The 26,325-nt window shown below is 42.2% G+C and overlaps 1 protein-coding gene across 4 annotated transcripts in view; it reads left to right on the top strand.

The window, feature by feature from the left end:
- PLAAT5 (phospholipase A and acyltransferase 5) overlaps positions 1–26,325 on the top strand; it is a 59,745-nt gene that overhangs the window by 799 nt on the left and 32,621 nt on the right. For 2 of the 4 annotated variants that reach the window (XM_070230049.1, XM_005598259.4), the window contains exons 2-5: positions 245–335; positions 1,892–2,000; positions 21,857–21,965; positions 24,007–24,269. In XM_070230049.1, coding sequence (XP_070086150.1) covers positions 245–335; positions 1,892–2,000; positions 21,857–21,965; positions 24,007–24,269 — 572 coding nt within the window. Of the gene's footprint in view, positions 1–244; positions 336–1,891; positions 2,001–21,856; positions 21,972–24,006; positions 24,270–26,325 lie in introns of all 4 variants that reach the window. The other 2 variants (XM_070230048.1, XM_005598258.4) reach the window with 1 other exon arrangement.

Raw genomic sequence — 26,325 nt, 5'->3', positions numbered from 1 at the left:
GGAATTCCACAGTCTCTCTTTCCAGAGGAACTGAGCCCTCTCCAGTATCGTCCCAGGATCCCCCTCATTCATCCAAAAGTGTATTGAGGACTAGGCACGAGCCAGGCACGTTCTAGGCTAGAGCTGGGACCCCCACCTTCATATAGCAGTCAAGGTGATGGCTCCAACTCTTCTTTCACAGGTTTCATTCCCATAGAAGGCAATTGTAGTTTAAATACAGGTTTTTTTTTTTTTCTTGAATTAGAAGAATCGGGGGACTCTCAAGCGTTGGTCCAGCTCTCGCCCAAGCAGCCGGAGCAGGGCACATTAGAACAGGGCAGAAGCATCCAGCAGGGGTAAGATTCTTTGCGGGGAAGGACTGGGTCTTTGGCTGGTAAAAGTCTTTAAAGAACTGACTTTGATGGTGTTTCTGTAAAACAAATCCTGAGATGGTTTCTGTGCCAACCAGCCTACCATGAACCAGTAGGCAGAAGGCTGGGGTACTCACGGTAGTTATAGATTGTGACCAGGCCTGGGGACCTGCTGGCAGGAGGCTGCCTTGCAGTAGTTTCTAGCCACAGGGCCTTCTCCAGACCCCTGAGAACTAAATTGCTTAAGAAGGGTGCTTACAATATTGCCAGCTGGCCTCACTAACTAATGCATGATGCAACCTTTTTGCAAATTTCCCCAACTCGCTTTCATTAAAAACATGATGTTTGCCTCTTTTTAAAATTCTGAGGGGCTGAAATTTTCGAGAAGAGCTATAGTAAAAGTGAGGGGTTCCCCCTTCCCCTGTTGTACTTTTGGAGAAAAGTTAAAGAGTGGGGAAAGGTAAAGAAAATGCCATTTTGGGTTGGTAATGTTCCAGGTGTATACATATGCTTTCTCCGTTAACCCTTTTGACAACTGGGTGAGACAAAGATCATCTCTGTTTTATAGATAATCAAGTTGAGGTTCAGACAGATTAATTTACTAACCCAATGCTGGGCAGCAAGTATCTGAGCCAGGATTCAAACCCAGGTCTTTTTGGCTCCGATATATTTCACTCTACTATACTACCCCAAAAGCGTATTCTTGCCTTCAGTTTCACTTGTCTCCTGTAAAACTTTGTTTCAAGGGACAAAATACACTGATTTGTTTCACGTTACTTATGGTTACAGTGTTTGTGACTCAACTAGATTTCTCCGAAATATGGAGCTAATTATTGGAAGAAACAGCTCAAGGGCTCAAGGAGCTTGCTTCTGGCCTACTAGCCTGGGAAGGTTGCATTTCATTATAAGCTATTATGTTCTGGAACCACTTTTCAAAAGCTTTGGGTAGGGGCCCGCCTGGTGGCACAGGGGTTAAGTTCGCACGTTCCGCTTCTCGGCAGCCCGGGGTTCACCAGTTTGGATCCTGGGTGCGGATATGGCACCGCTTGGCAATCCATGCTGTGGCAGGCGTCCCACATATAAAGCAGAGGAAGATGGGCACGGATGTTAGCTCAGGGCCAGGCTTCCTCAGCAAAAAGAGGAGGATTGGCAGCAGATGTTAGCTCAGGGCTAATCTTCCTCAAAAAAAAAAAAAAGAAAGAAAGAAAAAAAGCTTTGTGCAAGTATCACCTTGGTAAATATTTAGAAAAGATTATTAGCAAAAACAAAACAAAACAAAAAAATTCCCCCAACCTCCCCCCCACCCCGAAAGCTACTCGTTGCTATCGTTAGCATTTTAAACAATTATCTGGAAAGCAGTAAACAGCAATTATTTTGTATAACAGCTAATGGCATTATAGGAACAAGCTTCAGGGGAAATGTTTCATGGAATCACAAAACTGAAAGATATCTTAAATTCACAAATCTGAAAGAATACGGAATTTCCAATAATTGTGAAATAATGTTTATTTGTTAACTCTACCACCACAAAATTCATTTAGGGAGAAGGTTGTAGTTAACTTGGAGATCACACCGAACCAGAAGAGGGCAGAATGGAATTCAACCCCGAAACCCACGAGGGCAGGCAAATTGACAAAGCAAGCAGCTAAGGTGGGTATCAGGAGAATTCTTAGACAGCGCATAGCTTTAACCTCCCGGCGACTTCTTCTCTACCTGCATACTGTATGCTACTTTCTCGAGACTGTGTGGCAGGTTGAACTGCACACTGAGTTAGGATGTTGATTATACCTTTTCAGTTTTTTAAAAACAGCTTTATTGTGCTGTTTGTTGAACTTTATTGAGGTATAGCTGACATACGTGTAACTGACACACAATAAACTGCACGTATTTAGAATATACAAATGGATGTGTTTTAGCACATATGTCTACACCCGTGAAGCCATCCCTCAGTCAAGATAATGAACGTCTCCATCACTCTCAAAACCTTCTTTGTGCCCCTGTGTAAATCCATCCGTCTTCCCATCCCTCCCCCATCCCCAGACAACAACTGAAATGGAGAGATTGGACCCGGTGTTGTTGAAAGTGTCTTCTAGCCGTGGCTTTAGTGCGATTTGATTCCTGATGCTCAGGTTCTGCCGAGAACTTGATGATCCTGGTTACTGTCGGGTTCACTATGACCTATGCACTATACTCATTTAAGGGAGGCGAGACTCTTGGTCTCTTTAGTAAAATAATAATCCTGACAGTCAAGGGTTTTTATTTCTCATTGCATGCTAGAAGAGGAAAGTGCCAGTTGATTCTATGCTAGAAGAAAGTGGCAAGTGAGTTGGTCTAAACTGTATTGGCTAGGAATACAGAGGTGTCGATGATGACAACGTTATTACTGGTCAGTGAATTGTCAAGCCCAACCACAAATAAGAATTTCAGTTTCTCCTTGAAGGGTATTTCCACAGGACACTACAGAAACTTCTAGAATGTTTTCAGACCATTTTGTTCAAGTGATAGTCTAAGGACTGATTTATATTAACAGAGAACAGAGCAAGTTGGTAATAGGTACGAATGTTCATGAAACCTCCATATTGCACAGTGTAACAAGGTTGATATTCTCGTAAATGTTTTCAATTTAATACTTTATCAAGTCAGCTTCTTTAGCAGGCTTTATGATGCAGAAATTCACTGCTGCCTCTGTAGCTGCAGGGTGGCCTTGCCTTCAAGACTTCAGAAGACTCCTTTTAAGCAGAAATTTAGGAAGACTTGCATTTTAAGATTAGGCTCTGGAATCTCATTTGATAACATTATAAGCAAAAAAGCAGGCCTGTAAGACTTAATGTTACTGGCAAAAATATAGTGAGATGAATAGGATTTTACTTATGATAGCGAACTTCTTAATGTCAAGTTCGTGTGCCCGATGTGCAAGAAGCCAGTCACTGAGACATCAGTGCTTGGAGATGGAGAAAGGTTTATTAGAATTGGCCAAAACAAGAAGGTGGGAGGATAGGTTCTCTCAAATCTGCCTTAACAATGAAGAAAGCAGGGGGTCATTATAGAGCTAAGGGATTTGGGAGGAGGAGATTTAGAGAAACAAAGGGGAAATCCATGTTTCTTTCACTCCAGATAAGCCCCTGGACAACCAGACTTCTGGGCGTCAGCAGCAGCTGGGGGTTGGTTATCTGGTGATCATAACTTCCTTAAAGGCATTCTTTTTCTTCTGCAAAAATAAGTTCATAAATCTTGTGACTCTTGAGTCACCCCTCAGGTTAAAAAAGAAAAGAGCAAATTAACAAGATTAACTTCTTTTCATCTGTGTCTGTGTTGAGAACAAGGTTGAAGGGTAATCTTGTTCTTGTTGAATATTTACAGTAAACCTCAGGTACCAGCGTCAATAGAGTGAAATAAGGATTATATAGCATTACTTTTCTATAGATTTTTGTCCTGCAGAGGTCTGGGAGGATGTTCTTGTCCTTGCCTTCAAGGTTCTCACAGATAATTTGGGGAAATAGGAAGAAGATAAGAACTTACATTACAATGTGATAAGTGACGTCATCACCAGCTCCCCATATGAAACTTTGTATAACGTTATACATGGTTTCATTTCCTTTTCCCTGCTGTAGAGTGTTAGGACAAAAACCTGCCGGGATGTCTCACTTCAAGCTGTTCTGATTTCATCTTAACCTGATTGAGGTCTGTGCACGTATCTTTGATGGACATGTTTACTTTTCACCTTCTCTAATGTCTCCTGTTCTCCCCTGCTGTTCTGAGGCACTGGACGCAGTCCTTCTCTCATTTGACTCCTGTTTCTGCTGCTTTCGCCAAGCCACGTACATATGCTTTAAAATACACAGAATTACTTACTGCCTTATGTAACAGGGTGAATTAATGCCAAGATAGGACAGATGAAATAAATGCATCTTGAGGTCCTAGCACATGAGGAACGCCAGCTCTTTTCCTCAAGTGAGGCCTTAGAGATTGCTGGCCATGGACACAGGTCCACGCCTGCCCTGCCCATATTTTCTCCTTTTTTCTTTCTAGTCTCTCCATCTATGTATCATCTCCAAATTCATCGTGTATCATCCCCTCCCCTGCTCACTCTGCATCAGCCATCCCAGCCTCCTTTCTGTATGTCAGATGAACCCAAGTCTTTCCTTCCTCAGGGCCTTTGCAATTACCAGCTTGCTAGGACTGCTCTTCCCTGGGTTTTCAAATCCAGCCCATATGTGTTGTTACGGACTGAGTGTATGTTCGTGCCTCCACCCCGATTGATGTGTTGAAGCCCAAATCCCCAGTGTGGCTGCATTTGGAGTAAGAAGTAATTAAGGTTAAATGAGATCGTAAGGGTAGGGCTCTGATTTGATAGGATTGGATTAGCGCCCTTATAAGAAGAGACACCAGAGAGCTTGCTGTCTCTCTCAACACATGAAGAAATAGTCATGTGAGCATACAGGGCGCTGGCGGCTGCCTACAAGCCAAGAGAAGAGGCCTCATAATGAAACCTACTGAGTTGGCTCCTTGATCTTGGACTTCCCAGCCTCCAGAACTGTGAGAAGTAAATTTCCCTTAAGGTGCCCAGTCTGTGGTGGCAGCCAGAACAGACCAATACATGTCTTGTCTTGGGAAAGGTCCTCTCCGACCTCTTTATCTGAAGATCAACTCCTCCTCAGTGCTCTTGATCTTGGCCCCTCCCACTTCTCTGGGATCCCTTTGCTGCCCATTAATCCTCTTTCTCTGCCCTCTCCATCTCCCCTCTCCTGGAGCCTCACCCCCAGAACTTACACACGCTGTTGTCTTCCCTGTCTTGAAAATGCCCTCCCTGGACCCCTTGTTTCTCTTCATTTCCCACTTTATGCTGCTTCTCCCTTTCGCATCCAGGATCTTGAAAGACTTGTCTGCCCTCATTGTCTCCAGCTTCCCACTTCTCATTTCCTGTCTGGTTCATGCCAGAAAGGCCTGCACCTCCACCATCATCTGGTCCCTTTCTCCTTCTACAGCTTCATCCGACATTCTCTCCCCCTCAGAGTCCTTCAGCCACACTGAACTGTCCCACCCAAGCGTCTTTGTGCTGCCCCCTGCCTGGAGTCATCCTCCAGGTCTTCACAGAATTTTCTTCTTACCTCTAAGTTCTCAGCCTCAGTCTTCTTCACAGAGTTCTCACCTGACCATGTGTCCCAGAGTCGCTCCATAGTCACCCTCTGCCACACCACTGTTTTGGTTGGATGATAGCAATTTTTCTGACCTGATGTTTTCTTGTTCACTTATTTGTCTGTTTCCTTCTCACTAGAATATAAAATCTACGAGAGGAGGTACCACTTCTTCCTTGTTCACTGATCCTAGTCGTCTATGATAGTATTTGGCAAATAGTGCATTTTCAGTAAATACTTGTTGAGGAAATGAGTACATGAACAAGGGATTTTTGTCGTAAGTAATAGAAAACCAGCTTTAACTAGCATAAGTCAAAAGAGATTTTTTTATTGGAAGGTTACTAGAGTAACTGAGGCTCAGGGAGGACTCACTGTAGGAACCTGGGCAGCTCAGGGTTCTTTAGAAACTGCAACCAGGATCTGGGCCCCTGCACTGTCCGGGCCTCCCTCTGTCTGCCCACCTCTCCTCTTGGCGTCTTTCAGGTTGATGGCTTCATTTACTTCTATAGAAAACAGTTTCTTCCATGGGGTTTGGGGAAGAGAGGCCCAGCTTAGCAATCCCAGAGAAAATAGAGAGAGCATCTCTTCCCTTGCTTTCCATATAAAAATCCAAGGGAAAGACTCTGGTCCAGGCTGACAAAGGTGCCATGATTGGCATCCCCACTAGAATCACATGGATGGGAGGAAGGGAGAAATTACCCAAAGGAAAATGAGAGGGTTGTTATCAGAAGAATGCCAACCGTCTACCACTGCTACAATCTATGCATACTGTCTAAAGTAGTCTCCCGCAGCCCAGCAACATAACACTCCATCATATCACCCCATCTATTGCCTTAATAGCACTTATCACATTATATAGTCATTTGCCTATTGATTACCTGTCTCCCTCTAGCCAGAAGGCAGAGTACTTGTTATCCTTATTCACTGCTATATTCCCAATGCATAAAATAGTAGGTTCTTGATAAATATTTGTTGATTGAATACATAAAGGGAGAATTTCTGAGAGTGAATGAAACCATTGTATTCATTACAATGGATTAGAAATAAATTCACAGTGATAGATTCATAACAGAGTAATTAGGAGTAATGCACTCCATTGGGCATATAATAATCTTTTAACATTGAAATTGTAAAGAACAATATCTCTGCTCTCTCAGAAGTTCTACTAAAGATCTGTTGAACAGCTAGTAAGTGGCAGAGATGGGATTTGAACCAGGTCTCGTGACAACAAACCCTGTCTTCTTTCTATGAGTCTGTAGCTGTCTACTATTCTAACTCATATTCTCTCTCTCTTGTGTCATGTCAACATTTGAGGCTCTGGGTTTTATTTCTGAGATATCATCTGGGTTAGGATCAGAACTGAGTATGAAACTCCTAATTCCTGTGTCTTGATGATTTTCTTCTGCTCCTAGCTTTCCACATCGGCTCTATGCCTCGTCAGAGATTGACCCGAGAGTCTGTGTCCTAGAAACAGTCTAGGGGCTTCATGTTTTTACTCCCAGGAGTTCAAAGGAATGTTCTTTGTGATTTTGCTGTTGCCTCCCTGTCACATGCCACAGGCAGGAACAAACCTTCCACCCACTTCTCTGCGCCACACCTGTCAGATTGATAATTCTTTTAGAAACTCTTATCCAGGGGCCTTGTGAAAGACTAATTTTCCTAACTGGGTGCCTGTTTCTGGGAGAAGGGCCAAAGCTGGTTCCCTTTCTGTGCAAAGGAAATAATTAGCAGATGATGGAAGGTTTTGAAGCAACATCTTATTCCAAAGAGAAAAAGGGCAGAGAAACCTGAATCTGGAATTGGAGATTGAAGCATCTCTTGGGACTGGAGTTCTCCCCGGAGGCTATGCACAACTTTACTGAGGTTCATGGAATGCTGGGGAGAGGGTAAAGTAAAGGAAAAAAGATGGATGAGACCTTGGGAAAGCCTCCAATATGGCTGCAACCTTGGCTGCCATTAGAGTCACCTGGGAGCCCTTAAAACTGGTCCCAGGCCATACTCCACACCAATCAGTTTTTTCAAGCTCTCCAGGTCATTTCCGTTTGCAACCAAAGTTGGAACCCAAGGCTCAATATAATCGATTTACAGTGGGAGAAAATTTAGCAAGACAGTGGGTGATTCTAGATCACTGTTAAGTCTGTCGTGAATCCCATTCAGGTTTTCACTGTACTAGCCCATCATCCAGTGGCTACACCGCAGGTGAAGAGTATTAAAGAACAAAAGACAACTCCTTAAAATTCTAAAATTCCCACCTCTTCCCCACTCCCTCGATCTCAGAGCCTTCTGCTTCCTGTACCAAAAGCTTGTTTAACATCCTTGATGACCAGTACATGGCTTTCTTTGGATTGTTTTCTGGCTTAGACTAGCATCACAGTGAATTGTGCTGTCCTCCTACTGGCAGTTATTCCAGGAAATAACGGCAAGGGTATTGATTGGTTGATTGCCGCTGTTGTCAGTGGGAATGACCCAGCTGGGTGGAATGAAATAGAGGGGGGTGGTTTGTGGGGGATGGATCCATAGGGGAAGTGCAGACTCCTAGGAAGAATGTATGTGACTGTCCACCTGGCTCAGTAGACTCTGGGAGCCCTGCCTTCCATGAGACACTCTGGAGGGTAAATGTCACTGGTCAATACTCTCAGGTATTGGAATTTGTGCTCAGTAGAGTGAGGAGTCAGGGGTTGGTTCAAGGGTAACATGAAGTCTCATCTGGGTGTGCCTTGGAACTGACTCAGCAAAACCTGCCCCGTGACATTACTATCGCCACTACCATCCCGCCCTGATCAGTGTCAGAAATAGCCTGAAACAGAGTTTGATTGATTTGAGTTCCTGAACCTGCAGGAGGTTATTGTTATTGTTCATCCTTTGTCCTCAATCCTTTCTTTTTTTTCCAGCCTACTGTCAGGGCTTAGATATTAATGGTCTTTAGGCTACAGTATCAGTGAGCATGGGCTTTCCTGTGTTATGTGTAGATAGGAGCAGAAATGGCCTCACTTAATGCCTTTGTCCTTGCAAAGACATTGGACTTAATAAGTTCTCTTTCTCTCTCATTTAAACATTTTGAGAAGGGAAAAACAATTATAAAATCTATGAATCAAAGATCTGTCTATGCCTAAATTTAAATGAAAGATAATTTAACTGTTTACCTGTGTCAGCACATGTAAATATTGACCTAGACCTAGTTTTTAAATGAAATTAAAAATGTTTGAAATTCGGAATTCTTTAGGGACATTTTAAAACATGACTCTCATCTCTTTTTGCCATTTATCAGGACAGAGGCATTGCTTAAAATGCTATATTCTTCTTAGTGTTTGAATCACAAAGAGGATCCTATTAATTTGCTCATTGTTTCTTTTTAATCTATTTTATAGGCTGAGGAAGACGTCCTCCTGCTCTCTACTCTTTCCTTCTCTTTGCTTGCTCTGTTACCTGTGCCCTGGACTACTCCTGGTCCTCCATATCCATCCACCATCATCACATCACTTCTGATCTGTGCCATTATTTATGAGCTGACTTCCCAACCCTTAGCTCTCACTGTCCTCGATATACTACCACCCTTTAGATTTTAGGGAGGGATGAATCCACATCTCTTTCTCTGGGCCTATGGTAAAGGAAAATGAAGTCTGGTTTTGTCTCCTGCAATATAATTCTGCTTTCTGGATGAGAATCCTGGTTTGGGGCGCCCTCTACTGGGTGCTTGGTTGCCGATGTATTTTCAAGGCAGAAGAAGACAGAGTTGGTTTGGTCATGGGGACAGAAACCTGGTTCTGGTTGTAATTCTGCTGTTGACTTGCTGTGGAACGTTGGACAAAGCCCTTCTCTCTTGGCCTCAATTCCTTCCATGTAATATTTTAGTGTAGATGGTCTGCTTTGTGCCCATAAAAACCCATATCCTCAAGTGGGCAGGACTTCTGGAATGGCTAAATGAGGATCTCAGAAAATCTCCCCAAAAAGTAAAGATAAACCTGGACAAAATTATCAAAGACAACCATTTAAAGACTCTGGAATTTGGCCAAAGGCATAGAATAAATTGAAGACTGTTAATTCAAGAAAGTCTATGGAATCTTGAAATCTCAGAACAGTGGAAGTCTGCAGTGTTTCAGCACCCCCTCCCCCACCTCCCAGTTCTGTGGTGGGGAAGTTGTACCTGGCTGGGTGGGCCGTGCCAAGAGGACTGGCAGTGGCAGCAGAGATCAACTGACTTTATTTGCAGCAGAGTATGGAAAATTCCATGCCCAGGGAAGTTGTGGAAAACAACAGTGACCTCAGTGATAAGAATCATGGAAGGCCAAAGTTGCAACTAGGCAAATGTTGCAATGTTGGTTAAGACAAGCAATAGACTGCCAGATCAGCCAGAAATGTAATGTGGAATAAGATATTTATAGAGGGTCTTGTAAAGCTGCCACATATACCTGGTGGTCTGAAAGGGGTGCACAAGGCTGTACACACATTCACTGGAGACTAGAGGCAGCCTGTATGAGTCCCCAGTTCCTGGAGGAATGTGAGGCCTTGTGAATGCAGAAAGTAAAACCTGGAAATACTTGTAAACTTTAGAACCTTGAATGAATTCTCCAAACTACACAGAGCTCCGTAGGCAAAGGGTAAAGCCTCACTGGCTCAAGATATGGCTCAACCTCTGACCAGTCACTGGATGACCATTAAGCTATGCTGGTCCAGGAAGCCAGGCTTAAAGATAAGAGCAAGAGGGGGCCAGCCCTGTGGTTTAGTAGTTAAGTTTTTGTGCTCTGCTTTGCTGGCCCTGTGTTTACAAGTTCAGATCCTGGGTGCAGACCTACACACCACTCATCAAGCCATGCTGTGGTGTCATCCCACATACAAAAATAGAGGAAGATTGGCACAGATACTAACTCAGGGACAATCTTCCTCAAGCCACAAAAAGAAGATTGGCAATAGATGTTAGCTCAGGGCCCATCTTCCTCATTAAACAAACAAACTAAGAGAGCAAGAAAAGCCAAAAACCAACAAAAACAAAACAACCTAAGGAGACAAACTTAAGGTGGAGCAAAATGGCGGGGTGAGCTGACTCTCTCACCTCCAAAGTACAACAAAGGACTGAAAAAACCCCTGAATTTCAGCTAATGAACCTAATACCAGGACTCAGAGACCTACAGTATCAAAAGACAGAGGACGGAACCCCGCTGCCCACCTCGGAGAAGCTGGAACGGGGTAGGAGAGAATATCAGTCCATCCACTAGAAACCGGGATTACTGGGCGGGTCTGGGAAGGAGCAGGGGAGGGGCCGCATGACCAGGGGATCATCTAGGACTCCTGCCACCAGTACAGTGGAAACCCGCTGAAGGGGGAAAGCTTCCCTGCACAGGGACCCCATAAATGCAGGGCCCCGGGAGACCAGAGAACAGAACTGATCAAATCCAGATCCGTGGCGAGAGAAACCACCCCCGCCCTGGCAAAGTGCACTGGGCGCCGCCATCTTGCCCGAAGGCGGAGAGCTCAGAAAGTGCGGCACTTGACCCCCATCTAGTGGCGACAGGCTGAAACTGCAACCGAATTCTACCACAATGCGAAAAAAAACGCTCCTCTACCATCCAGCAATTTATAAAAGCCCCAGACCAGAAGGAAAATAATAAAAACATAGAATTAAGTCCGGAGGACTTGGAATTAGGTAAACTAAATGAAAATGAGTTCAGAGCAGCAATAATCAAAAAACTCAATGAGGTAGAGAGAAAGATAGAGAAACAAGCCGAGTTCTGGAGTTACTTCACATAAGAGATTGAAATTATAAAGAAGAATCAAACAGAATTACTAGAGATGAAAAACACAATGGACCAGATAAAACAGAATATGGATTCCCTGAATGCCTGGGTAGACTCCGTAGAAGAGCAAATTAGCGTACTCGAAGATAGACAGGCTGAATGACTCCAGACAGAGGAAGAAAGAGAGCTAAGGATGAAAAGGAATGAGGAAAGTATTAGAGAGATAGCAGATTCAATGAGGAGAAAGAATTTAAGGATCATAGGAATTCCCGAGAACGTAGAAAAGGAAAATGGAGCAGAAAGTGTGCTTAATGAAATTATAGAAGAGAACTTCCTAAATCTAGGGATTGAGGGAGAAATGTGTGTAGAGGAAGCTTTCAGATCTCCTAGATTTGTCAATGTAAAAAGACCTACTGCAAGGCATATAGTAGTACAAATGGCAACAATGAATGACAAAGAAAGAATACTCAGGGCTGCAAGACAAAAGAGAATTACCTACAAAGGAGCTCCTATCAGACTTTCAGCAGATTTCTCTGTGGAAACCTTACAAGGTAGGAGAGAATGGAGTGACATATTCAAAGCTTTAAAAGATAAAAATCTTCAGCCAAGAATACGCTAGCCAGCAAGAATATCCTTCAGATATGAGGGAGAAATTAAATCTTTTTCAGACAAACAAAAGCTAAGGGAATTTGTAACCAAAAGTCCTCCACTACAAGAAATCCTCAAGAAGGCTCTCATACCTGAAAAAAGAAAAAAGGGAGAAAGGGGTCACAAACCACAGAGTAGGGAGACAGATAAATAGAACCAGAATAGGATAGCAAATATTCAACTATGACATTAGGATAAAGGTAAGGAAACTACCAAAGCAGAGATGATCTTATCACTCTAACTACACACTCATAACACAAGTTGGAACAAGAAGTGAAAATAATAATTTAGGAGGGGAAGAGCAAAGGGACTAAATTAGTCTAGGCCAAGTAAGTAAGAGACCACCAGAGAATAGACTATATTATACACGAGATTCTAGATACAAACTTCAGGGTAGCCACTAAACTAAACAACAGAACAAAGACACAAAACATAAATAAGCAAAATCTAAGAAACCCAGCATAAGAAATTGCAGTATCAAATGGGTAGGATAAAGCACACAGGAAGCGAAAAGCAGGAAAGCCAGATAATGAGCAACAGATTGACAGCTTTAAGTCCACATGCATCAATAATCACTCTCAATGTAAATGGATTGAACTCTCCAGTAAAAAGACACAGAGTGGCAAAATGGATTAAAGAACAAGATCCAACAATTTGTTGCCTCCAGGAAATACACCTTAGCCCCAAGGACAAACACAGGCTCAGAGTGAAGGGGTGGAGGACAATACTTCAAGCTAATAGCAAGGAAAAGAAAGCAGGTGTTGGGGCTGGCCCTGTGGCTGAGTGGTTAAGTTTGCGTGCTCGGCTGCAGGCGGCCCAGTGTTTTGTTGGTTTGAATCCTGGGCACGGACATGGCACTGCTCATCAAACCACGCTGAGGCAGCGTCCCACATACCACAACTAGAAGAACCCACAACAAAGAATAAACAACTATGTACCGGGGGCTTTGGGGAGAAAAAGGAAAAAATAAAATCTTTAGAAAAAAAAAAAAAGAAAGCAGGTGTTGCAATTCTTATATCAAAGTGGATTTCAAAATAAGACAGGTAAAGAGAGACACACAGGGACAATATATAATGATCAAAGGGACACTTCATCAAGAAGAAATAACGCTTATAAATATCTAGACACCCAACATAGGAGCACCAAGGTTCATAAAGCAACTATTAACAGACCTAAAGGAAGATGTTAAAAACAACACAATAATAGTAGGGGACCTCAACACCCCACTCACATCAATTGACAGATCATCCAGACAGAAAGTCAACAAAGAAATAGTGGAGCTAAATGAAAAACTAAAACAATTGGACTTAATAGACATATATAGATCAATTCATCCTAAAAAAGAAGAATACACGTTCTTCTCAAGTGCGCATGGAACATTCTCAAGGATAGACCATATGTTGGGAAACAAGGCAAGCCTCTACAAATTTAAAAAAATTGAAATAATAACAAGCATCTTCTCTGATCATAATGCTATAAGGCTAGAAATTAATTACAGGAAAAAAGCTGAGAAAGGCACAAAGATGTGGAGACTAAACAATACACCACTGAAAAAGCAATGGATCATTGAAGAAATTAAAGAAGAAATAAAAAAATACCTGGAAACAAATGAAAATGATAACATACCATACCAACTCATATGGGATACAGCAAAAGCTGTATTAAGAGGAAAATTCATTGCAATACAGGCACTTCTTAACAAACAAGAAAAATCCCAAATAAACAATCTTAAACTACACCTAACTGAACTAGAGAAAGAAGAACAAATAAAGCCCAAAGTCAGCAGAAGGAGAGAAATAATAAAAATCAAAGCAGAAATAAATACTATTGAAACGAAAAAGGCGGTAGAAAGGATCAATGAAACAGAGCTGGTTCTTTGAGAAAGTAAATAAAATTGACAAACCCCTAGCCAGACCTACAAAGAAAAAAAAGGAGAAAGCTCAAATAAACAAAATCAGAAATGAAAGAGGAGAAATAACAACAGACTCTGCAGAAATACAATGGATTATAAGAGAATACTACGAAAAAGTCTATGCTAACAGAATGGATAACCTAGAGGAAATGGAAAAATTCTTGGACTCCTACAATCTCCCAAAGCTCACTCAAGAAGAAGCAGACAATCCAATCACAAGGAAAGAGATTGAAACAGCAATCAAAAACATCCCAAAGAATAAAACCCCAGGACCAGATGGCTTCCCTGGGGAATTCTACCAAACTTTCAGAGAGAATTTAATACCTATCCTTTTCAAGCTATTTGAAAAATTTAGGGAGGATGAAACACTTCCTAACACATTCTATGAGGCCAACATCATGCTGATACCAAAGCCTGACAAGGGCACCATGAAAAAAGAGAACTACAGGCCAATATCACTGATGAACATAGATGCAAAAATTCTAAACAAAATTTTGGCCACCAGAACTCAGCAATACATCATGATCAAGTGGGATTCATACCAGGGACACAGGGATGGTTTAACATCCGCAAATCAATCAACGTGATACACCACATCAACAAACTGAGGAATATAAAAACCACATGATCATCTCAATAGATGCAGAGAAAGCATTGGACAAGATCCAACAGCCATTTATGATAAAAACTCTGAACAAAATGGGCATAGAAGGGAACTACCTCAACATAATAAAGGCCATATATGACAAACCCACAGCCAACGTCATACTCAATGGGCAAAAACTGAGTGCCATCCCCCTGAAAACAGGAACGAGACAAGGATGCCTTCTATCACCACTCTTATTTAACCTAGTACTGGAGGTCCTGGCTAGAGCAATCAGGCAAGAAAAAGGAATAAAAGGAATCCAAATAGGGAGGGAAGAAGTGAAACTCTCGCTGTTTGCAGACGACATGATCTTATATATAGAAAACCCCAAAGAATCCATTGGAAAACTCTTAGAAGTAATCAACAACTACAGCAAAGTTGCAGGATATAAAATCAATTTGCATAAATCAGTAGCATTTCTATATTCTAATAACGAACTAACAGAAAACTCAAGAACACAATACCATTCACAATTGCAACAAAAAGAATAAAATACCTCTGGGTAAACTTAACTAAGGAAGTGAAGGACCTATATAATGAAAATTACAAGGCCTTTCTGAGAGAATTGGATGACGACATAAGGAGATGGAAAGACATCCCATGTACATGGATTGGAAGAATAAACATAGTTAAAATGTCCGTTCTACCTAAAGCAATCTACAGATTCAATGCTATCCCAATCAGAATGCCAATGACATTCTTTACAGAATTAGAACAAAGAATCCTAAAATTTATATGGGGTAACAAAAGACCCCGAATTGCTGAAGCAATCCTGAGAAAAAAGAACAAAACAGGAGGCATCACAATCCCTGACTTCAAAACTTACTACAAAGCTACAGTAATCAAAACAGCATGGTACTGGTACAAAAACAGGTGCGCAGATCAATGGAACAGAATTGAAAGCCCAGAAATAAAACCACACATCTATGGACAGCTTATCTTCGACAAAGGAGCTGAGAGCATACAATGGAGAAAAGAAAGTCTTTTCAACAAATGGTGCTGGGAAAACTGGAAAGCCACATGTAAAAGAATGAAAATTGACCATTCTTTTTCACCATTCACCAAAATAAACTCAAAATGGATCAAAGAGCTAAAGGTGAGACCTGAAACCATAAGACTTCTAGAAGAAAACGTAGGCAGTACACTCTTTGACATCTGTATTAAAAGGACCTTTTCAGACACCATGTCTTCTCAGAGAGGGGAAACAATAGAAAGAATAAACAAATGGGACTTCATCAGACTAAAGAGCTTCTTCAAGGCAAATGAAAACAGGACTGAAACAAAAAAACAACCCTCTAACTGGGAAAAAATATTTGCAAGTCATATATCTGACAAAGGCTTAATATCCATAATATATAAAGAACTCTCACAACTAACAACAAAAAAATCAAACAACCCAATCAAAAAATGGGCTGGAGACATGAACAGACATTTCTCCAAAGAAGATATACGGATGGCCAATAGGCACATGAAAAGATGCTCATCATCGCTGATCATCAGGGAAATGCAAATCAAAACTACACTAAGATATCACCTTATACCCATTAGAATGATAAAAATATCTAAATCTAATAGTAACAAATGTTGGAGAGGTTGTGGAGAGAATGGAACCCTCATACACTGCTGGTGGGAATGCAAACTAGTGCAGCCACTATGGAAAACAGTAGGGAGATTCCTCAAAAAATTAAAAGTAGAACTACCATAGGATCCAGCCATTCCACTACTGGGTATCTATCCAAAGAGCTTGAAGTCAGTAATTCCAAAAGTTCTATGCACCTCAATGTTCTTGCAGCATTATTTACAATAGCCAAGACATAGAAGTGCCCATTAACAGATGAATGGATAAAGAAGTTGTGGTATATATATACAATGGAATACTACTCAGCTGCAAAACAGAACAAAATCATCCCATTTGCAACAACATGGATGGACCTTGAGGGAATTATGTTAAGTGAAATAAGCCAGTTAGAGAAGGATAATCTCTGTATGACTCCACTCATATGAGGAATTTAAAAATGTGGACAAAGAGAACAGATTAGTGGCTACCAGGGGAAAGGTGGGGTGGGGAGTGGGCACAAAGGGTGAAATGGTGCACCTACAACACGAATGACAAACATTAATGTACAACTGAAATCACATAAGATTGTAACCTATCATTAACTCAATAAAACAAAACAAAACAAAAACAAACAAACAAACAAACAAACAAAAAACAACCTAAGGAGATCCATCAATGGTTGCATGCTGTGAGGGAAACAGATATCACAGAATTAGTCCAGATGAGTCACTAAAAAACCAAACAAATAGCAACAGCTACCAGCCCTGGGGGGAATCAGAATCCAAACTGTCGAAAGCCAAACACAAGGAGAAAATCTTGAAAGTAGCAAGAGAAAAAAGACTCATCATGTACAAGGGAACCATGATAAATTAATAGCTGACTTTTCATCAAAAACAATGGAGGCTATAAAGCAGTGGGATGGTGTATGAAACTGCTTAAGAAGAAAAACTGTCAACCAAAAATCCTATATTCAATAAACTATCTTTCAAAAATAAAAGATCGTCTCGGGTAAATGAAGGCTGATAGAATATGTTGCTAGAAGACTTGTCTTAGAAGAAATATCAGGAGCTGGCCTGGTGGCGTAGTGGTTAACTTTGTGTGCTCTGCTTCAGTGCCGCAGGGTTTGCAGGTTTTGATCCTGGGTGCAGACCTATGCACCACACATCAAGATATTCTGTGGTGGCATCCCCCATACAAAATAGAGAAAGACTGGCACAAATGTTACTCAGGGCCAATCTTCCTCACTGAAGGAAAAAACCAGCCAAGAAAGATCTTCAGGTTGAAAGGAAGTCACTTCACATAGTCACTGTAATCCACATGAAGAAATACAAAGCACAGTCAAGGTAATTACATAGGTTATTATGATAAAAGAGAATAAATCTATATTTTATATTTTATTCTATAAATTATTCTAATTTAAAAGACAATTGAATGAAGCAATAATCATAAAGTTCTGTTGTGGGTCTTCTAACATGCAAAGAAGTAATAAATATGACAATAGTAGCCCCAGGGGGCGGGTTGAAATGAAGCTATTTTGCATTAAAGGTATGACATCAGACGGTAACTCAAGTCAACAGGAAGAAACTTGAATCAGTTAAACACTCCACAAAAGGCAGAGACCATCTGACTTATTAATACAAGATCTGCTTATATGCCATCCGCAGGAGGCACACTTTAGAGTCAAAGTCATAAACAGATTGTAAGTAAAAGAATGTAAAAAGATTCAAACAGTAACCACAGCTGGAATGGTTATACTAATAACAGACAAAACAGACTTTAAGACAAGAAATATTACTAGAGAAAAAGGGAAACATTTTATAATGATAAAAAGGTTAATGCGTCAGGAAGATATAACAATTATAAATGTATACACACTTAACAACATAACCCCAAAATTCACGAAGCAAAATCTGTTAGAATTGAAGGGAGAAATGGGCAATTCAGAAATAATAGTTGGGGACTTAAGTACTCCACTCTCAATACTGGATAGAACAACTAGACAGAAAATCAGTGAGTAGATAAAAGATTTGAACGATGATATTAGCCAACTTGACCTAAGTGGCATTTACAGAATATTCCTTTCAACGATAGCAGAACACATATTCTTCTTACGCATACATGAATATTCCTCAGGATAGACCATATTCTAGATTACAAATTTAAAGAGATTCAAATCATACAAAGTATTTTCTTTGTTCACATCAAATTAAATTAGAAATTAATCACAGAATGAAATTTGGGAATTCTACAAGTATTTGGAAATTAAGCAACATACTTCTAAATAATCCATAAGTAAAAGAAAAATAGAGAAATTAGAAGATGCTATGAGTAGAATGAAAGTTAAAACAGAACATATCAAATTTTATGAGGTGCAGTTCAAGCAGTGCTTAGAGGAAAATTTATAGCTGTAATTGCCTATGTAAAAAAAGAAGGAAGATTTCAAATGAACAACCAAGGTTCCTACTTTCAGAAACTAGAAAAACGAAAGCAAACTAAACCCAAGGCAAGCAGAAGGAAAGAGAGGATAAATATTGGAGCAGAAATCAATGGAATAGAAAGCAGAAATCAGTAGAGAAAATCATGAAACCAAATGTTGGTTCTTTGAAAAGATCAACAAAATCGACAAACCTTTAGCTACATTGACCAAGAAAAAATGAGAACTTAAATTACCAAAATGAGGAGTGAAAGATGGGACCCACTGCCAATCTTATAGAAATTAAAGGATAATAAAGAAATCCTGTGAACAGCTTGATGCTCCCAATTAGAAAACCTAGTGAAATGAACGAATTCCTAGAAAGATACAAATTACAAACCTGGCTCAAGAATACCTAGAAAACCTGAATAGACCTACTGCAAGTAAATTGAATTAGTAAATAAAAATCTTTGCATGAGGAAAAGCTCAGGCCTAGATGGCTTCACTTGAGGATTCCTCGATATGTTTAAAGAAGAAAAATTACGAATCCTTCACAAACTCTTTCTGAAAGTAGAGGAGGGAATGCTTCCCAACTCATTCTCTGAGGCCAATATAACCCTGACGCTAAAGTCAGACAGAGAAAAGAACTAGAGACTAATATCTCTTATGAATGTACATGTAAAAATCTTCAACAAAATACCGACAAATTGAATTCAGCAACATACGGAAAGGATTACATACCATGACTAAGTGAGATTTATTCCAGGAATGCAAGTTTGGTGAAACACCTCAAAATCAATTAATGTAATATACCATATTAACAGAGTAAAGGACAAAAATAATATGCTCATCTCCATATACCCAGAAAAAGCATTTGACAATATCTAACAGCCATTCATGACAAAAATCGTCTTAAAAAATTAGCAATCAAAGGAAACGTATTCAACCTGAAAAAGTGCATCTGCAAAAAATCTGCAATTAACATCATATTTGATAATGAAAGACTAAATTAGGAGTAAGACAACGAGGGCCACTCTCAACACATCTATTCAATGTAGAAAATCCTCAGGAATCCACAAAAACACACTTACGACACCATTAGCATTGGTAAATATGTTCAGCAAGGTTTCAGGATACAAGATTAATACACAAAAATCTTTTGTACTTCTGCATGTTAGAAATGAACCACCTGAAGATGAAGTTAAGAAAGCAATTCATAACAGCATAAAAATACTTAGGAGTAAATTTAACATGAAAGCTAGACTACAGAACATTGCAAAGGGGAAGTCAAGAAGATTTAAACAAATGAAAAGACATTTCATGTTTGTAGATTGGAAAACTCTAATATTAAGGTGGCAATCCTCACCAAATTGGTCTGTTAATTAAACAAAATCCCTCTCCCAGTAGGCATTTTTTGAGGGGAGAGGGGATATAAATTGACAAGGTGATCTTAAAATTTATATGGAAAGGCAAAGGACCCAAAATAGCCAAAATAGTATTGAAAAAGAACAAAGTGGTTTAAGCAAAATGTGGTGTGTCCTTATACTGGAGTACCGACACATGCTTCAAATGGATGAACCTCAAAACCTTATGCCAAGTGAAAGAAGCCAGACACAAGAGACCATGTGTTATATGATTCCATTTATATGAAATGTCCAGAAAAGGCAAATCTATAGGGACAGAAAGCAGATTAATGATTGCCTGGGGCTGGGGGGAGAGGATAGGGGGAAAAAAGGTAAGTGACTGCTAATGGGGACAAGGTTGCCTGGGGTTGGGGATGAGAAATGAGAATGAGGAATCTTTTTAGGATAATGGACATGTTCTAAAATTAGATTGTGGTGATGGTTGCACAAACTGTAAATTTACTAAAAGTCATTGAGTTGTACCGCTATAATGCATGAATTTTATGGGATGTAGATTATGTCTCAGAAAAGCCTTAAAAGAAACAGGTGAAAAACTCCCTTTTACTTCTGTGAGTTTTTGCCCTGGCAAATGGCTGTCCTTGGCCAGGGAAATAGGGCTGGGAATCTGGAAGAGAGATGTAGCCTCGAGGAAATTAGACTTAGACTAAATGGGCAAATTGTTGCAAACTTGGGACAAGCAAGGACATTAATGTAAAGTTGATGGGTGGGTGGGATGGTTCACATCTCTCTGCTGGCTCTGACTTCCTAAGGGAGAGAATCCGTGAGCAGAGCTTCACCCCAGTATCATTCTCGGACAAACTTGGGGACAGTTTGGGAGGGATGCGCATTATTGGAGGAGAAGGATATGGACTATGAGAGTTCATTTTTTCTTTTGTTAGTTTGGGTTTGCAGTGGCAGAGGCTCTGGGTTTTCTTTTTTCTTTCTTTCTTTCTTTTTTTAAAATTGTGGTAAGAGCACTTAACATGAGATCTACTCTCTTAACAAACTTTCACGTGCACAATACTGTATTGTGTACACACATGTACACACACACACAATGCCTCTTAGATGAACAGTCTTGCTCCCCCAGGGCTCTTTGAAGAGATAGCGCATCAGTAGTCTGGGTTCAATCAAGAGATGGACACCACAAGGTAGGTTAAACAGGGGACGTTTAATGTAAAGAGTTATTAAACTATGATAAAAGAGCAACTGTAAAATGTGAAGAAACTCAATATGGTCTCCCAGACCTGTGGAAGAGTAGTCAAGGAGGGATAGACCTGAAGAGCTTCAGACCACATTGGAGAGTATGGTCCACCCACTGGGAAGCAGAGAAGTTTGGTTTGGCCAGGCTGGAGCCCGTTGCAGTTGCTGGGCAAGTGCAACCCTTTGGAGTGTAGGCAGGGAGCTGACTATCGGAAACTGCTGGGGTGGGCATACAGAGTAGGGGGGACCCTCTGGGCCACAGGCAGGCCATGCAGGTAATCCACACAGGGACTCGAGACACCAGCAGGGGCAGAAGGCCTTTGGGCACTGATTTCTTTCTTGAGAAGGCCCCACAAAGGTTATTGCCAGGCCAAGGCTGCAAGACTGATGGGGATAGAATGTTCTGGGCTCAGGCAGAGCTCTACTAGATGTCCTCACACCCCGCCTGCTGACCATCATTCCGCCACCCCAAGCCAGAAACTGCGGGAGCTCGCCTTCCTCTTTTAATGTCCCTCCAATGCCCTCTATTGAGAAAACTTAACATGGTGCTCAGTTTCAAGGAGAAAGGCTTATAGGGGAGTTCCATCACTTATCACAGAGCGTTTTCAGAGGGTGCATTCAGAGTGAGAGGCAATACATTGATAAGTGGCATAGTTAGCCTCGATGGCTTTAATAATGAGAGGGACAGCAGGACGGGGAGAGGTCCTTTGGTCTTTTGTGTGAAGAGAGTTTCCGCAGCCTGGGTTTCTGTGAAGTGACAAAAGGCAGTGTCTTTAGGCTGATCCTCAAACAGGGTCTCTGGAGTTCCCTGGGCATGCGCGGTTTCTTTATTTTGTTTTATTTTTTTCCATTCTAGGGCAAACCAAAACCCAGACCTGGAGACCTGATTGAGATTTTCCGAATTGGCTACGAGCACTGGGCCATCTACGTGGAAGACGACTGTGTGGTCCATCTGGCTCCCCCGAGTAAGAGTGGATACTCTATTGAATTATTGATATTGAAGTTAGCAAAGTAAAAAGAAGTACAGCTAATTGCTGTGTTCCTCAGCTGCTGCCCTTTAGCGAGAAAATGACCCAAAGCACCACTGGACCCTAATTTACTGTCTGATAGAGCTTGGTCTCTGTCTACCAAAAACTGCGGTGTCCAGCTCTCAGAGAGATGCAAGTTAAAGTAGCCCCCAGCTTCCCCGACTGCTTAGACCACCCTTTCTTTTAAAATGCCAGTTTCAGAATATGAGCCTCCATTTGTATTGGCCACAATTCGGTATCCTTCCTCATATTTCTGAGGATTCCCTAGGATGAGTACAGATGCTTACGTGTTCTGATTGTTGCTTGCTTCTGGTTGTCTCCAAATTCTGCTTCCGGCTTCCTGATCACCTTTGTTACCTCCACCCTCACCTTGTCTCCCTGCTCTTCCAACCTGTCCCAGGATGCTCTACCCTCAGGGTGGGCAGAGTTTCTCCTGTCATTTCTCAAGGCACTGTTAGCACAAGGCTGAGATTAAGCTAGTGGTTAGCTAAATTTTAGAGGAGATTTGCTCGGGGCTGGGGGTAGTGATAACAGAAGATGACAGCATAGAATGGGAAACAACTTATAACTGGGCATTCAGCAGCGTTGGCCACAGTGCTCACCGTGGGAGATGGGACCTGGAGGAGTTGGGAGAAGGGAGGGAGGGGCTTCACTGCATAGTCTCTGGTGGCTTTTGAATTTTATATCTTGGGAAAGTTCTCCCCATTCAAGATTAAATTATGGAGGGGCACCGGTACCAAGGGCCTGTGGCTACACCTTATTCACTGCTCTTGTCCCTGCATCCTGCCCTCCTCCGTTGTCTAGCCTCTCTCCTTGCTGGGACCTTGCCTCAGAGCAGAGTCCTGCCCCCATCGCTTCTTCTCCGCCCTATCCACTCACACCTTTCCCCATTTCTCTGCCCCATCCACTCACACCCTTCCCCATTTCCCAACTCAGAGGGTGCATGAAGAATGGAAAAATTGCTTCATCTTACACACTCCACCACCTCTCCTTTCCAGATTAAATCCAGGAACCTCCCTCTTGTACAACCAAAGAGATCCATTAAAAGTTAGGACTCCACTCTCCCCTTAGATCTTTCTCTAAAAATGAATTCCGTCTTCTTTGTTCTGGAAAGTTGAATTGCCTACTGCCAGCTTTTGTAAAACCAGCAGGTTTTCTTCAAATACATAAGAAAAGAACAAGGGATATTTCTTGCTCTTGGACAACTTACAGAGGGGAAGGGTTCACATATTGGCATATCCATACTATTGCAGCAGAAAAAGTCCTGGTTTTTACCACCCCCTCGACCTTGGGCAGGTTCCTGGCCCTCTCTGAGTCTCTGTTTCCTCTAAGGACTGAATATGATGATATAGCAGCTCTCACACATTTCTTTTTTCAAAGCTATGGAACTCTGTTTTTAAACTGTTAATGAAAATCCCAATGTTTGAGTAGAGAGAAAGGCGAAATGGCTCTGGGGATGTTGCGGGGGGAAGCTGGTGGGTGGGGATGGGTACCATCCAGAGCCCTGTCTGCTTGGCCTCACCTGTGCCTCTGCCATGGCTCCAGACGGAGGCTTGTCATGGAAGCACGTGACAGCCCCTTCCCAGGAGCTGACGCTTACACAGGGTGCTCGTCACACGTTTGTGAAGATTACTGAAGTCTGGTTAGGAAAAGAAGACTCCAATCCTAGGACTTGGTCAGGTCTGTACAACACAAGATTGAGTCCCGGGCCACATTGTAAGGTGCCTCTAGAGTGTTTGAGAAAGAGATTGCTGTGGGGGTGGAAGATGGGGAGTGCAGTGCAGGGCAGAAGGCTTCTTGGGAAAGTTGGTCCTTTTCAGTTCATTTAACCCAACTCCCCATCCTCTGCCGTGCCTTCTCTCGATGGTGAAACCAAGACCCCAAAGGGAAGCAGCTTACCCACCGTCTTGGAGTGAGCCAGTACTCTGCCCTGCTACCCCTTGTGGGTTTCCAACTTTTGTTTATCTTTGGTCTCTAGGTGAGGAATTTGAGGCCGGCAGCATCACTTCCATCTTTAGCAACCGGGCCGTCGTAAAGTACAGTCGCCTGGAGGATGTGTTGCATGGCTGCTCCTGGAAGATCAACAACAAGCTGGATGGGACCTACCTGCCCCTGCCTGTGGACAACATCATCCAGCGTACAAAACAGATGATCAACAAGATAGTGCAGTATAGCCTGATCGAAGGGAACTGTGAGCATTTTGTCAACAACCTCCGATACGGTGTGCCCAGGAGCCAGCAGGTATGGCTCCATTGGCTCTGACGATGGCTTCCCACTGAGCTTTCGTGGGCTTGTCATCTTATCAGAGATCAGAACGGTGATCAGCGTTTTCGTATCATTTGTTGTACTAGTTGGTTTTCTATTTCTGCAGGACCTACAGTTCGGGAGGTATTTTTCCCCTTGTTGTCCCACGAAGGAGTAGAAAAGGCAAAAGGCTTAACAGTAAAACCACTAGGTGGAGTCCTGGCTCTGTGCTTTACTAGCATGGTCTCCTTGGTCAGGCCATCTTATTTCTGAGACCATTTCTTCCTTTACAAAATGGAGATAGACTTAAGTAGACACTTTATTGCTAAAGTTGCAAACTAGTAGCCTGTAGGCCACATCTGGCCCACAGAATGTTTTGCTTGGATGAACAGTATTTTTTTTTTAATTTGAATTACTTGCCAACATTTAAAAATATAGAAATTTTGTATAAAAAGATGTGGATTCCCAGACTGTCTTGAAAAACTGATCAAGCCATTGGCCCACATTCCCGCTTGCTGACACTCTGTGGGGCCACGCAGTGCCTGCCCTTTTAGATGGGTACGTTGGGTTAGGTGTGCCACCTACCACCTTCACCCACATTACCTGCCTGGCCCGTACTGCATGTGGATTTGTGACCCCCGCCATGTAGGATGGTGATAAATGTGGTACAGTACAAGTGAAAGAGCCTTGAGAGTCTGCATATCTGTAACAATATGAGCTGCTCTGGTCAATATTTGATCCTTACTAAATCCCATGAGACGAGTGGAAGTATTTATTATCGTCTTTTTAATAGTTGGAAAAAATCCAGGGTGAAAGGTGAAACATAATTTTTCCACGTTCTTTCCTGTGTTTCTTAGGTTCTTTTAACATACTGGCTCAAATCCCAATATTGGTCTCTCAACTATCACTATCCCATCTCTCTGTGGAGATTGACAGGCCTCACCCACTCCCCCCCTGCACCCTCCCACTTTCTGCATCTTCTTCCTTTACACTCTGCATTCTCTCTTAGTCTCATTCCCTTCTTGCAAGGTCTTGCTCCAGTGCTAGGGGCTTGGTGGGCTCTGGTATGAGGGGTCTCCCATTCCATGAACATTTGTACACAAAAAGAAGACCCGAAGGATTAAGAGGATTATAGGAGGCCCTTCTAAGGAGCCTGAGCCTGGCAGTCATGACCTTACCAAGCAAGAGGGCCTGATGCCCGATGCACATAGAAAGCCAATACTATGGCACCAGCTTTGAGAAAAGAAAAGGCTTTATTGTGAGATTGACCAGCAAGGAGATAGGAGGCAAGGCTGTCAGATCTGTCTCCCCTGTCCAGGGTTTGGGCTGAAATTTAAGAGTTTAGGGGGAACAGACTGGTACACAGAAGTGCTGGTGGGGCAGGTTTTGATTGGAAGGATTTACACGTTTATGGTAAGGTGTGGAAAGGGGCTTTAACACTGCATCTTCCCCGACAACGGACCCCTCGCTTCTGAAGAGAGTGCGGCTTTCAAGTCCTGGTTGTGTCTCGGTCCTTTGGTTCTGTTGGGGAGAATCTTTGGTTCCAGGTGTTATTTCAGGTCAAAATTTTCTCCTCTGTGTATGCTCAGCTACATGACTTGTAGTTTTGGCTCACTGCCCCTGGAAAACAACTTTAACATTCTGTTGTTGATAAGACGGGGTCAGTTTAAACTGGTCCCATGGTTACAGTGAGATCTAAGCCCAGATCTGAGTGTGGACGCTAATTCACTGTGTGACTTTGTCCAAGTGACTTCCCCTCCCTGGCTCTCAGATTCCCTGTATGTAGAATGAGGGCCTAAGTGACTTTGCCACTCTGAGATCCTTTGCTCTGAGCCCCACACTGGAGGTAGACCCTGGGCCAAATGGCTCTGAGGGAGGAAGGGGACCAGAAGCCCTGGATGCTTCCCAGGCAAAGGGGAGTGCATCTGCCTCTGATGTCTGTCTCAGGCTATCCTGGCTTCTCTAGGTCTCTTGCAGCTCTGGGATCTCTGGAAATAAAGGATAGCACAGGTTGCTTCCTCCTGTAGGAAAAAGCTACAGGCAGGCCAGTACC

Source organism: Equus caballus, chromosome 12 (assembly GCF_041296265.1).
Source record: "Equus caballus isolate H_3958 breed thoroughbred chromosome 12, TB-T2T, whole genome shotgun sequence".
Lineage (NCBI taxonomy): Eukaryota > Metazoa > Chordata > Mammalia > Perissodactyla > Equidae > Equus > Equus caballus.
Note: the sequence above shows the minus strand (reverse complement) of the source record. Positions and strands in the feature narration are given on the sequence as shown.